This window comes from Vombatus ursinus, unplaced genomic scaffold (assembly GCF_900497805.2).
Source record: "Vombatus ursinus unplaced genomic scaffold, bare-nosed wombat genome assembly UNPS02014779.1, whole genome shotgun sequence".
Classification (NCBI taxonomy): Eukaryota; Metazoa; Chordata; class Mammalia; order Diprotodontia; family Vombatidae; genus Vombatus; species Vombatus ursinus.
In genome coordinates this window covers 56,482,370-56,497,897 of record NW_020954557.1, presented here as the reverse complement: position 1 = coordinate 56,497,897, position 15,528 = coordinate 56,482,370, and the positions used below count along the sequence as shown (strand labels likewise).

Below are 15,528 nucleotides of genomic sequence, written 5' to 3'. Positions count from 1 at the left end.
ACACACACACACAGAGGCATACATACATCTATGTGTATATACATACAAACATATATACATGTATAGGTATATTTGTTTATTAATTACAATGAGAGGCAGATAACATAAGAATACCTTATTTTTAATATTTGATTCAAAATTCAAAATAGTACATTTTATAATCCAAAATTATTTAAGTCAAAGGCGAGGAAGGGTCTAAATCCTTGGGGGAAAAGTGACAATGAAAATTTATTATGCCATATTTTTCCTTATTTTCTGTGCCTTTACATCTCTAGTAATGATGTAGATACTCCCATAAGTACAAGTAAGTGCCTATGAGCAGAATGAAGGCACATAAATATATTATCCCATGTGCACTGAAAACTATTTGAAAAATTAAATCCTCAAGGAAATGCTTTGTCAAATAATGGGAAATGATATTGAGACTAGAAAGAAAACAACAACTTCAATAACAAAAATGGGTACTTCTCAAACAGAAAGTATTAATAGTGATGTTGTCTAGAAATCTATTTTGGCACTGGTCTTACTCAACATAAAATTATTTTGAAGAGGAATTACACAGTAAAATCATTCATTTGTAGGTGACACTGAGCTTTTTCTCACTAATGAAATATTTAACCAGTGGGACTGACCTTGCAAAAAAAATTTCACAACCCCAATGAGTGGAAAGTAATGGAGAAGGTAAGCTCAAATGTGGTTTGCATTTAAAGTAATGCATTTAGAGGGAAAATCACGTGTATGTCTGTATACACATATACATATATTCATATATACAAATATTGTGTGTATTGCACGGGTAGATTATATATGTATACATGTACATAAATGCATATATACACACACACAGATAGATATACATACATATATATATATATACACATACATATATACATACACACACACACTTATGTATATATAATGGAATAAACCTGATTTTTAAGCCTGAAGAAACCTTAGAGTAAATCTAACAACTATGACCTTGGAAGGCTATCTAGGAATCATTTTTTTTTTTTTGGCAAGATCAGCCCCATTGGTTAAATATTTCACTACTGAGAAAAAGCTCAGTGTCCCCTACAAATGTTTGATACTACTGGGTCTCCTCTTCAAAATAATTAAAATATTATTATTTTAGTCTTAGATTGTAAGCTCCTTAAGGGAAGGGATTGTCTCTTGCCTCTTTTTGTATCCTCAGCCCTTCAGCACAGTGCCTAGTACATAGTAGGCACTTAATCACAGATGAACTTGTCTTTGAGAGTTAGTTGCCTGGAGTACTGAGAAGTTTAGTGACTTGCCAACAGCCAGACAGGGCTGTTGTATGTATGTCTCCCTTCTAACAGTATGTATCAGAGACAGGACTTCAAATCCAGGTAGTCCTGACTCCAAGGCCAGCTATCTATCCAATGAGTTGCATGGCCTCTATCCTAGGCTTACTATGAAGATCAAATATTTTTAATATCAACTTTAATATCAAATATGTTTGTTCTTATTCTCTGAATACATAAAGGCCTATGTTGCTTAAACTGTTTGAGAACAGGCACTGTTCAATTCATGCCTTTGTTCCCCCAGCACCTAGAATACTGCCTGGCTCATTATCTTTTGATTACCTGAAACACGGCATTGTACAGAGGCATGCACAATAGTAGCTACTCCTTAAGTATTTGAGTAACTGATTAAAGCAAGAAATATAACCTTGCCCCAGTATAAAACCACAATGCCACTAATATTACTCATCATTTCAATTATCACAAGAGAACTAAACCAAATGAAAGTAATTATAAAGAATGAGACCCAGAGAGATTTCCCTATGAAGACAGAATTTTAAGATTTGAACTCTTAAATCTGGAAATATGAAGAGGGGACAAGACCAAAGTTTATCAAATTGTGAAGGATATGAATAGAATGAATATAGAACTAATTATCAAATCCTAGGGCAAAAGATGTCTCTAATTAAGAAAACTTAGAAAAAAATAAAAGAAGTTGCTATTTTACACAGAAGTTAAGAAATCCACAGAACTCAGTTGTCATCATCAACATCATCAATACCCTCGCTATTACTAATAACAAGAACTATAATAATTTAGGCATATATAGAGGCGGCAACATGTCACCACCAATTGGTCTTTCCCTTTTCCTTAGAGGAAGTGAGGCACTTATATCCTGCAAGCAGCTAAGCATAAAAAAAACAAGACAATGGAAATAACCTTCTAAGTTTTTATAATAAACTCTTTTAACCAGCAAGGAGAGTTGGAGTCATCACAGTTGGACAACTACATCATAGTCTTGTATGTGTTTATAGAAATGGCACCAGGGAGAACAAAAGAAGGAAAAGCAACTGGATTAGAACAAGTGAGCTCAAGAGGAGATCTGTGTTAGAAGGCATGCAATTGTGAAAGCACTGAGGAAGTAATTCAGTTACCTAAAGGAGGGGAGGGTACCTGAGAAATCTCAAATCCTCTTCATACTTTTACATGAGCTGTCCCTCCTCCCTGTGATGCTCTCCCTTCTCCCCTCTGCTTCTTAACATCCCCACTTCAGGCCGCCTTTCTCCATCACTCACCCACCTACCCACTCTCTATGGTTATCTTCCTTCTAATCGGATCTCTTTGTATCTTCTATATACCTGCTTATTTATATGGTGTCTCCTCCATTAGTGTTTTAAGCTGAGGGCAGGGACTATTTTTGCATTTTTGTCTCTCTTTGTAACTCTAGCCTGCGCTATATTGTGAAAACGCTTGTTTTATTCCATGAATTAAAAATAAAATAAATGAAAAATAAATAAATTTATAATCCTAAAAAAGAGAGAGAAAATATGTATAAAACCCTTCACAAACCTTAAAGAGCTATGTAAATGCTAACTGATATTATTAATAAAAACAATTAAGTAAAAAAAAAATTTACTCTAGCCTGGTACATAAGAAATGCTTAATAATGCACGTTGGGTGATTGATGGATTGATTGAAACAAAAAGTTCAAGTGAGAGATCAGGACTGACTGATCTATTTTCCCACCTACATAATTTTTTTTATCAGAATTTGTACATTTATCCAGGGCATTTATACTATTAGTAGGTAATGGCAAGCTTTTCCAAGTGACATTACAAAATAGACTGTTATCTTTACCATTACACAATTAACTGAAAGATGAAGGCAAGACAAGATGCTACCATATCTGATGTTTGTGGACTATTAAAAAAAAAAGTTAATTTGACAGATAAAAATGCCTCCTTAAAAGATGTATTCAATAAGATGTTTTCCATGCATGCATCAAAACTGGGAGACATATGCTTGAAAAAGGTGTCCACGACTGTCATGGAGGAGATCTAACACAGAGTCAGATGTTGAACTCTCTGAGAGAGTACTTTTTGTGGATGGCATTATACTAAGTTTAATCAAGCATTGCAGAGCCTCTTTGATGAGCTCTTTACCTACTCAAATGAGTTTTACCTAATTATCCACATAGGAAAACCCAAGAGATTGAAGGATGTTTATGGTCTTCTAGATTATGAAAGGAAGTTGTATATAAACAACCCATAAAGCATACACACACACACACACACACACACACACACACAAACAGAGCAAATAGGATTAAGTGACTTGCCCAGGGTCACACTGCTTTACTCTACTAGTATACTCATGATATAAAAAAAAAAAATTAAAAAACATGAGGAAGTTCCCGAGCATCATTGGTGGAGCCCCTGTGTTGCACTTAGAACCGTATAGACAATAGTGATGTAGGATGGGCAGGCATGACTGGGGTCTATTCTGTACCATTAAAGAGAACATCCACATTATTGAGGTCACAAGTCCATTTTAGTATTTAGAATACCCATTTATTAAGCACTTACAATGTGCCAGGCACTATGCTAAGCAAAATACAAATATGTTCTCATTTACTCGCATATATTTATATAGTCCTTTAAGGCAGCTAGATGGCACAAAAGGTAGAGTGCTGGGTCTGGAGTCAGGAAGAATTCTTGTTCCCGAGTTCAAATCTGGACTCAGACCCTTACTAGCTGTGTTGTGACCCTGGGCACCATCTGCCTCGGTTTACTCATTTGTAAAATTACCTGGAGAAGGAAATGCAAACCACTCCAGTATCTTTGCCAAGAAAACCCCCAAAAGGGTCACAAAGAGTAGGATATGACAGAAAAAAAGACTGAAGAACAACAACATATAGTCCCTTACAAAGTATTTTCACTTATATAATTTGAACAGAAAACAACCCTGCAGAATAGATGCTTGCAGGAATTACAGATTTTACAGATAAGAAAACTGAAGTTTATAGAGATTAAATGGCATGCTGAAAGTTACACAGTAATTAAGTGGTGAGGGTAAGTTGTAAACCAATGTCTTTTGAATGCAAATCCTGCTCAATTCAAATCCATTATAACACGGTGCAGGTTGAAAATTGAAACATAAATCGAGAAGGTTTTAGAGCAAATTATTAATGGTAGATGAATAATGGGTTGATGAAGGCATCTAAGGATCCAAATATTTAGAGAAATCATATAATCCAACTGCCTCATTTTATAGATAAGGAAAACTGAGACCCAGAAAGACTGCCTATGGTCAAACAGTTAATAAGTAGCAGTCTTAGGATTCAAACCCAGGGCCTCTGACATCAAATCAGGACTCTACTCTGCAATGCACTCAGTGCATAGCTTTCTTAACTCCGTGAAACTAAAAATAAGGAGAACAACCAAATCCTCCAGCAAATAATCAGGACCAGAATATTAAACAGGATCATATGTAAGCTGGGTCTGGCTCGGCATGGGATTTATCACCTTTGATAGTTACCTCCTAGAAGTATGGTGGAAACTCAGCCACTGAAAAAGGTAATGAGTCTCTGGTGTAAAAGCAAGATCTAAAGTTAATTGAAAAATTATACCAAAAGAAAGTTAATGGATCCATGACTTTTCTTTTTCTTGTGTGATGGGAAGTTAGTCAACATTTATTGAACATCTTCTACGTACAGTGTAATCTACTAGATACTCTGGGGAGGAAAATGGCAACTGAAAATAACTTCACCCTCTCCCTCCACCTTCAAGAAAACTAGTAGTAATATAAACACTGGAAAAAACAAATGCAGACACAAAAGACAAAAGTAAACATAAACAGCTATTGCTTAACAGCTCCAGGTCATCAAATATTCTCCCAAATGCAGGGCCCTCACTTGTTTTTTTCTTTTTTTGAGAGGCAATTGGGGTTAAGTGACTTGCCCAGGGTCACACAGCTAGTAAGAGTCTGAGGTCACATTTGAACTCAGGTCCTCCTGACACCAGGGCAGGGGCTCTATCCACTGCACCACCTAGCTACCCCTGGCCCTCACCTCTAAACACCTGCTGAATATCACCACCTAAATGTGCTACTGACATGTCAAACTCAATCTATACAAAAGTAAATTGTTCATTTCCCACCCATCAAGAACTAAAACAGCTTCTCCTGACTGCCCTATTTCATGGAACCACTTCTCTCCCAATCACCCAACTTTGAAATCTTGGGCATGTCCACCTGATGAAATCCAGCTCAGGTGCAGATTCCTTGTGAAACCTCTCCTGAGCACACCTCATTCCAAGGCAGACCCCACCCTTATCTCAGTTTAGTTATTCCCATGCATAGTCTAACTTCCAATGTGGTTAACTCTCTATCTTACATACTTATCTGCCTACTAGATTATAGATTAGGACCATGTCTTAGTGATTTTGTCCTTCATATCTGTATTCCAGAATTAAGCACCATGTACTCCATTATGCACAATAAACACAATTAATAAACAGTTTGCTAACTTAAGGCATGTGAATGTAATAAAATGTTACCATGCCATAAGAAATGATGAAATGGACAGTGTCAGAGAAAACTATGAAGACCTCTGTGAACTCATTCAGAATGAGGTGAAGAGAACTAAGAGAATGATTAAAACAGTAACGTTGGAGGGGGGGGGAAAACTCTGTCCCATTGGTAAGAGGACCAGTGGGAAAATATTTTTTTTTAATTTAAAAAAAAGGGTGGTTGTTAAATTAAGTCATCTTTGATTCTTTCTTCTTCACCTGGTCTCTTACATCCAATCAAATGCCACTAATTCTCTCTTCATTAGTTTTTTGTTTCTACAAGATCCTTTCCATTTCTACTGCCACTGTATTAGTTCATATCCTCTTTACTTCTCACCTAGATTATTGCAATAATATATTTCCAGGAATATGCTGGTGGATGTTTAACAACCAGTTCTCTAGGGAGAGGGGGTGGACACACAACACACTTAAATTTAATCGGCATTATTAAAATTTTCTCCATCATGTCCCTAAGCATAGACAATCAACAAAACAATAAATCAAGCCTTAATTTGTGACATTTGCCAATTTTTGAAATGCAAATGCTCACACTGAAAATTTAACAATAAGGTTTTACCAATGGTACAAAGCTATTCCAGCACACCACCGTTCATTTCCCTGCTTCTAATCTGCATTATTAAAATTTTCTCCATCATCTTCTTAAGTATAGAAAATCAATAAATCAAACACTAATTTAACATTTGCCAATCTCTGAGATGCAAATGCTCACACTGAAAATTTAACAATCAGGTTTTACCAATGGTACAAAGCAGCTCTAGAACCCCACTGTCTGTTTTCCTGTTTCTAGCCTTTCCCTCCTCCCATGCATCCTACACACCATACAGATTAAGTTCCTTAAAGCACAACGTTTGATGACATTCCCCTCCCCTCATAAACTTCCGTAGTTTCTCATTCACTAGCCTCGCATTCAAGGCTCTACATAAGCTAGCTCTAACCCAGCCTTATCTGCTACTCCTTTTTATTCATCCTATGCTCTCATCATACTGAATGCTGTTCTCTGAAGACATCCTGGGTATTCCCTCTTTAATGCTTGTGTTCCATTGTTCCCTGTGTCTAGTATGTTTCCCCTCCTTCTCCCATCCTTTCCGCACTTTGTGTCCCTGTCTAAATCCTATAAAATCTTAAGATTACCTTGAGTATAAATTCTCCTCTGAGCACCATGCCTCACCCCACCCCGCCCCATCCCTTAACCAAAATGAAGCATATGTCTCTGAGCTCTCAAAGAACATCTCTTAGGGCACTTAACATATTAGTTCTCATGTCGTAGTTGATCAGATAAATGATTTATTTTGCTTATTAGGCTGTGAGCTACTTAAGGGCATATCTAGTCATCCCTGTTATCTCCCACTGCTTCTAGAATCTGATAGACATTCAATAAATATTTGTCAAAGGTTTTTCAAATTATATTGTTGAGTCTAGCAGTTTCCCTACTGCTAAAAGCTCTGTTCCTCCAATTGCTAATACCTTTTTTTAAAAAATCCATTAAAAGCCCTTAATGAGGAGTCCAGATATCCCCGAACTATATACAAGTCATTAGTTGAAGACAGAAGCATCAATACAAGCTGCTATATGCTATTAATTTACTGTTGAATTCAGTAGAATATATAAAAGGATCAGAAAACCTTAGCTAACTGGAGTGTTCATAGTCACTATTTTTTTTTTTTAGGATAGAAGTTATATGTGAAAGTTAGAACAGGTTAGAACCATCCAAAATTTAAATCCAATTCAACAAAACTTCAGTTTTCCAGAAACGGGGTATTCCACATTTTACTGCCATTAAAGCAACACCAATAAAATGTTAGTATTAAAAAAGGGGGGCTTTTTGCTTTCAGGAGAAGGTTAAGGTCAGTAAGACAGTTTTGCAACACACCCCTCCCCCCAAGAAAATCCAGCCTGTTCCACTGAAGGCCCAGCTCATTGTCCATCTCCAACCCATGAAATACACATGGGCGGAAGCCAGTACAACAATAAAAACAACTAGCAATTTTTTCATTTATAGCAAATATAAAATAAGAGGAAATGTAATTAAGTTTGTAGCATTTCCATAAATGGAGCCAGTTACTAGAAGATGTTATGCAATCTCCTTTGGAAATTACTGTATCAATCAATCAATCAATCAATCAACTAACCAACATTTAATGAGCATCTACTACATGCTAGGTACTAGAGATATAAATATCAAAAAGATTTTTTTAAATGAAACAACTCTTTCTTTCAAAGAGCTTACATTTTAACAAGTGACAGCAAATACAAATAGAAGTATATACAAAGTGTACGTGTGTGTGTGTGTGTGTGTGTGTGTGAAATAGCAGATAAAGAGTAAACACTCATCTATGTATGACAGTGTTTTTGGAATTATACTTGAAGAAGAGAAATAAATCAGTTCAACTTGTGAGGCTAATTTATGACACAGGGCAAGAATGTGTAGCAGTTTGACCTGACTGTCTTCAAGAATGTGGGGGTGGTTTAAGATTACTATCTTCCCCACACCTTTTAAAAAAGACAGTTACTGAATATTTGCTATATGTAAATCACTGTACTTTGGAGCAATCCTGAAACTTCTGAAGCAGGGGAGAAAGGGGTTAAGAATGGTGATGATAAAGTACAATTTTAGAGAATCATGGGGTAATATGGAAAATTATATATATTATGTTATGAATTACATATCTTATTAACTTACCTTATTTTGTCAGTATCCATTTATATCTTTTAATGTTCATTCTACATTTTAGCATTTAAAAATAACAAAATTGGAATTTCTTTTATAATATTCTTTAATTTTGACTTTTACTGTTCAAATGGCCTTTCCCTCCTTTATTGTGAAGTAATATTTCGTAAATAACACCTGCCTTCATTATCCAAAGATTCAAAGATATTGTCAAGTGAATGCTTAGCTCTAAGATTCATCCAATATTAAAAGAAATTCATTACCTCATCGTAATTATGCTCAAAAAGCACAAATTGCCGGTCAGGAGAGACATAATAATCAGTTACTATATACCCCAATTTATCCTGCCAACAAAGAAAAAATAAATAAATTCAAGAACTTGTAATAATAGTAATATTTTATGGAAAATATTTCTCCAATGTATGAAACAATTATACGGTTAAGCATACTATGGTGCTGTTATCCACGAGAATATAACTGGTTCCCAATTCAGCATTAAACACCATAACATTGTTTTCTCTTTTATGAAGATATTCAGTATCTAAAAAGAGGAAGTAAATAGGGTTTCATGTCACTTATAACTTATTTAGCACACAGTAAATAAACATCTCAAACAAAGACTTAAGATTAAGGAAGTAGTTCTTAACTATAACTTTTTTTCTGTAGAAATTAGGGACTTCATTACTACTGGCAGGTACCTTCTCTTCAATTTAGTCTGAGAAAGTTGCCTAGAGTTACTTAGAGATTAAGTGCCTTGTCCAGGGTCAAAAGTGGGATCTGAACCCACTTCTCGCTGGCTCTAAGGCTAGCTCTCTATCCACTGCCTTAAATTAAATTAATTAAAAATAAATTTATTAAAAATAAAATTAAGAAAGAAAAATGTTCTAAGTGGGGAAACACTGAATGGGTTATATATTTATGTGCTGGTCCAATTGGGTGTGTTAATATAATTCCTTAAAATAAGTCCATTCTATGAAGGCCCCCTATTTTTATTTTTTTTTATTTTTCTCTAGGAAGACCTGGGTTCAAGTTCTGACTGATAGTAACACTGGGTGGCTTTGGTAAGGCACTTCACCTCTAAGTGCTCTAGGTATCTCTCTAAAACTTCAACTGGATGAGCTGGTAAAAATATGCTCACCTTGTGCTCCCAACTCAATAAAACCACAGGTCTAGTCCTGATCCAAAGCTTCCATTCAGCTTGATCCTTCTTAGCTATTTTCATTAGCTTATTAGCTTTTATTTTATTAACTTATTAACTTTTATTAGCTTGCAGATTTCTCCATTCTTTGCATTCTTTCTTTCACCCCTCTCTCCATTACTCTCTTGTCTAGAGTAATTAATCCACCATAATGTTACAAAATTCTGACAAACAGCAACAGTATTTTGATATTTTAAACATTCCTTCTGGGCACCTCCCTAACTTAATTTATAAACATGTAATTTTGAAAGCAAGAAGGAACTTTTAAAAAAGAAGAAATGTTTACCTGAAATCCACCTTAAAGGATAGGACTTTATTCTGTAAGTGTTTTTCAAATAATCATACAAGGAATAGGTTTTCCGAAGGTCATTTTCAGCTTCTGTTATTAGAAAGAAAACACATGTTTTTGTAAAGTGTCAATAACTCATGTTTCAAACTTAATAATTAATTTTCAAGGGAGAAACTAAACCAATTTCTCAAAAAATATGCAGTTTAACTATTACACAAGAAGTAGAGAGCTAGCCTTGGGATGAGGAAGACCATTATCACTGTCACATACTTGGCGACCTTTGGCAAGTTACTAAAATTTCTCGTGCCCCAGGCAACTCTCCAGGACTTTAAGTTTAAGTTGCCCGCCCCCCCCAAAAAAAGCAGATTTGTATAAGCGAAAGGAGTTTTCTCACCATAAATTCCCTACCATCAGTTAAAACACAAGTATGAAGCAAAAACAAACAAAATGTCCGTAACAAAGTATGATACATAAAACAAAGTTAAAAAAAAAAAAGATGGAAATACTTTAGTAAGGATGAATTTGTCACTGTTTCTGTATGTGATGCATGTGTGAGTGCTTTCCTAAGTTAGTGAATGTTTTTTAGGCAGGTCCAGAAGTCCTCTTTAAAGACCAGAGACCTATTTTTCCACTTTTATATTCAATTCTAAAAGAACACAATCAAACTCTGCACCTTATCAACACACACAGCTATTAACCCTTCAAGAATTCAACTTGGTGTTCCCCCTTTCTGATCACAGCCACCTTTCCATTTGTCCTTCCTCCGGCACCCCACCCTACCCCACCCCCAAAAATGTTCACCCTCACCATAACTTTTAGTTGCATTGCCCCTTTCCATTGACTCAGTCCACTTAATCCTTCACACTACTCAGCAACAGTCCTTATACCCTGGCCTCCCTTGCTTTTTTAACCTTCTAGTCCATCTTTGTGTTAATCCTCAACCTGGATCACCCCCACTATGAGTTTTTCATTCCTGTCTTTGGGTCAAAGAACTAAACCAATCTGGCCCACTACAAAGTCAAACTGACCAAACTCAATGAATCTTCACTGTTTGTCAGTTATCTTTTTATATTGATCTTGCTAACTGCCCCGCACAATTTTAAGATAATGGCTATTGTAAAATGAATTTTATTTTCTTCCATCTTCTCTGATGTAATAATAGTTAACAATATAGCTAATATTTAATACAGCACTTACTATGTGCTAAGCACTGCACTGACTGCTTTACAAATATTACATTATCTCAACAACCTTGGGAAGTAGGTGCTATTATTATCCCCATTTTACAGATAAAGAAAATGAAGCAAACAGAGGTTTGATTTGCCCAGAGTCACACAGCTAGTGTCCGAGGTTGGACTGAACTCAGATCTTCTTGACTCCAAAACTGGCATTCTATCCATTGTACTCACAATGGATAGACAGGGAGGGATAAATGGATAGAGTTCTATCTTCTAAATATCTCTGTTTTCATCTTCCCAATTATTCTACATCAAAAGGAAGATGGGTCCTCTTTATGAAGACTAACTCTTTTACCTGATCTCCTTGATCCTGGAATAACACAACACTCAATACCCCCAGAAAGCATACCCAAAAGGACAAAAGCTTTGCTCAGATATCATCTCCTCACCTCCCCGCTAGAAGTGCACAGAGCCCAACCCTAACACAAAGTCCAAAATAAAAAGGTGAGCTATAAGCATTAGCTGGCAAACAAGCAAGCCAACAAAAGAATCCCACCAATAAAGAGGCTATTATTGTGACAGGGAAGCCAAAGATAGAAATTCAGAAGAGAATGACTCCAAAACATATGCAGGCAAAACCTTAAGGTAAATCAGAATTCCTAGAAGAAATGAAGCAAGAGATTTAAAAAGCTAAAAATGATTTTAAAAAACAAATGATAATGTGGGGGGGGATATGAAAAGAATTGAGAACTATGGAAGAAAGATTTGGAAAGACTATTAACAGCTTGGATCAGGAAATGCAAAAGTTTCTCCAGGGGGGAAAATACTTCTTAATAATTAGAATTGATCAAATAGAAGGTAATGACTTCATGGGATAACAAGAACTATTATTAAAACTAAGTCAAAAGACAAAAAAGGAGGAGGAGAAAGAAGAGGAGGAGGAAGAGGAGAAGAAAATGTAAGGTGTCTCAGCAAAAACAAAACACTTGGAAAACAGATCAAGGAGAGAGAATTTAAGAATCATTGGACTACCTGAAAGGCATGAACAAAAAAAAAGAGCCTAGACATCACATTTCAAGAAATCACAGGGGCAGCTAGGTGATGCAGTGCAGAGAGCACCAGCCCTGGAGTCAGGAAGACCTGAGTTCAAATTCGCCCTCAGACACATAACACTCAATAGCTGTGTGGCTCTGGGCAAGTCACTTAACCCCAATTGCCTTACCCCCCAAAAAAATCATAAAAGAAAATGTTTCAGATCTCTTAAAACCAGTGAGCAGAGTAGAGAAACCTTGACCATTGGTCACCTCCTGAAAAAAAAAAAAAATGAAAACTCCTAGTAATGGTTACAGCTAAAATTCATAGCTTCTAGGGCAAAAAAAAGTCTTTGCTCTATTGGACCCCACCTCTTCTAGGGACCTATACAGTCAATGTGAGTCTGACTGTCACACTATCCAAGTGGGGAAAGAGGATAGGGTCACCAGTAAGGATTGCCTTCTCCTGGACCTGTACAGTCCACAAGACTCAAAATTGTAGGCTGACCTTGAAAGAAGACCAATGACAACATGGGAGATGTCTTCACTTATGTATGCACTGGATTTAAGTGAGCAAGATCTCATTCTCCTGGAATGGGCCCGGGACCTCATCTTGCCCCTAGGTTTGGTCATCTTTCGGTTCTTCAGTGCTGGAATACTCTGCAGCTGCATGATCCTGGCCAGACCCAGTCCCCAGTGTCTGCAGACCTCTCTGTCTGCCTATCTATGCCAATTTGGACTGGAAAAATGACTCATGATTTTTTCCTCAAATTTCCCGGTCAGGACTTAGTCTAGTACATTTTCTAAGTCTTTGTGGAGGAATTGTGTTGGAGGAACTTCCTGCTGCTATATCATCTTCACAATATGTTTTCTTGACAATCTAAAACTTTGAGTGCTGTTTTTTCATGTGAGATACCTTTTTCGGAGTGCCATATGTGGAAGCTTGATGTTTGCATGGCAAGTTAGGGACCTCTAGAATAAGCCAAAAGCAGATGTTCCCAGGAGAGGCCCTGAATGAATGCACAAGCTCTCAGAACTAAATCATATGCCTCCTAGAAGAAAGGAGTCTAGGACTATGCCCTTTCACCACCAATGATGATGTGTGATTTTCTCTCTGTTGCAGAATATAAACTAAGGCATACACCACAAGCACAGAAAAATATAATTGTAGGAGATCTACGATTGGCGGCTGCTAGAGTACCAGGCCTGAAGTCAGGAAGATTTCTCTTTCAGAGTTGAAATCCAGCCTCAGGCACTTACTAGCTAGCTGTGTGACCCTGGGCAAGTCACTTAACCCTACTTGCCTCAGTTTCCTCATCTGTAAAATGAGCTGTAAAATGGCAAACCACTCTAGTATCTTTGCCAAGAAAAGCCTAAAGGGGGCCGCAAGAGTAAGAAATAACTGAAAAACAATTAAACAACAAAAGCAAGGAGAGCTACTAGATATGTATTCTAATATCCTAATTTTATAGATGAAGCAATTGAGGACCAGCTAGGGGAAATGTTTTCATCTCCACACTGCTGCTTCCCAGTTGTCAATAGCCATACTGCCCTTCTTTAAACTGATGAGCTACATTTCTTATAAGATTCCTTTCCATCCTGCTTTGTAAGAGGCTAACTTTAGCCTTCCTGTTATCTTTCATCTACAGAAGTCCAGGCAGCCAGTGATGAATCTCTCTAAGCATTACAAAAAAACACACAATGCTCATTATTGCCTTGCTCTCTGATCACGGTGGAAAGTGGGCCATTATTTGTAAAACTTTTGAAGAACATGGTTGTGATGTCTATGCCAACTGCAAAGTCATGACCTCTTCACAGACTGAAATTTGGTGCCAAGTTGACATCATATTCCAAGTCTCTTAAAGGAGTTCTCATTTCTTCCTCCATGTCTACTTGTCACTTTCTAGTGCTGGCAAGTAAAGCAAATTGCTACATTAGCAGATGATGAAAGGCTTTCAATGCTTTTATGGTTTTCCTAGTGGATATAGGTATGTGATATTCATTAGTCTTCAGCCTTACCAATATATCAGCCCAGTGCTTATTACGTAAATGGAGTTAGCAACATAGTTTGAATTCAATTTCCAGAACTTTAGCAAATAGAATATTTTTCTGAAAGATTAGAAGAATAAACTTTAAATTCGGTGATTGTCAAATTTCATATATATAGCTTATCTACTTCACCAAAAAACTGTCATATTCCCTACATTTTTAAAAAGACAATCTATATAATTTTCTTAGCTCATATTTTATTCAAATATAATCAATAATATGTTGTAATTTCATAACTCAAAATTTTGTTAAAATACAATAAAATAGGTTGGGGAAAACAGTCTATTACATTATACTTATCAAAATTAATAAACTTTAAAATGTAAGAGATAGGTACAGGGTACTTTTACTTCATATAAAGGTTGTTTAACTTTGAATTTACATGCCTCTCATCCTAATGCAGCTCATCTACAACGTTAGCCAACGTGATTGATGGTGACAGTGGCAGATTTCATCAAATGAAATCTATAGATGAGCATTAATGTTCTAGGCACTACATTAGGTGCAAGAAATACAAATATAAAATGATGCAGTTTCTGTCTTCAAGAGCTTACTTTCTACTCAGAGGACACAACATAACCACTGAGACCCTGTCCATATAGCAACCCTTTTCTACAGCCCCAGAGGTAGTAATAGTCCATAAGAAAAGACCTCCTAGACATATTTGTACAAAAATATTTATAGCAGCTCCTTTTGTGGTGGCTAAGAATTAGAAATTGAGGGGATACCCATCAATTGGTGAACAGCTGTACAAGCTGTGGTATATGACTGTAATGGAATACTACTGTGCTCTAAGAAATGATGAGCAGGATGATTTCCAAAAAACTTGGAAAGACTTCATAAACTGATGCAACATGAAGTGAGCTGAACCAGAACATCATACACAGTAACTACAATACTGTACGATGAGCAACTGTGAATGATTTGGATAATCTCAGCAATATAATGATGCAAGACAATTTCAAAGGACTCATGATGAAAAATGCTGTCCATATCCAGAGGAAGAAATGATGGAGTCTGAATGCAGATTGAAGCACACTATTTTTCACTTTATCCCCCACTCTTTTTTTTTTTTGGTCTGTCTTCTTTCACAACGTGACTAATATGGAAATATATTTTGCATGATTGCACATGCATAACCTATATCAAATTGCTTACCATCTCAGGTAGGCAGGAGAGGAAGGAGCAAGGGAAAGAATTTGGAACTCAAAATTTTTAAAAATTAAAGTAAATTTTTTTTTTACATATAATTGAAAAGAATTAT

General features: G+C 36.3%; 1 protein-coding gene across 1 annotated transcript in view; it reads right to left on the bottom strand.

The window, feature by feature from the left end:
- DPP4 (dipeptidyl peptidase 4) overlaps positions 1-15,528 on the bottom strand; it is a 107,584-nt gene that overhangs the window by 70,009 nt on the left and 22,047 nt on the right. The window contains exons 3-5 of the mRNA XM_027865989.1: positions 10,004-10,096; positions 8,969-9,060; positions 8,783-8,863 (exon numbers count right to left, since the gene is read on the bottom strand). Of these exons, the coding sequence (XP_027721790.1) occupies positions 8,783-8,863; positions 8,969-9,060; positions 10,004-10,096 (266 nt within the window). The remainder of the gene's footprint in view (positions 1-8,782; positions 8,864-8,968; positions 9,061-10,003; positions 10,097-15,528) is intronic.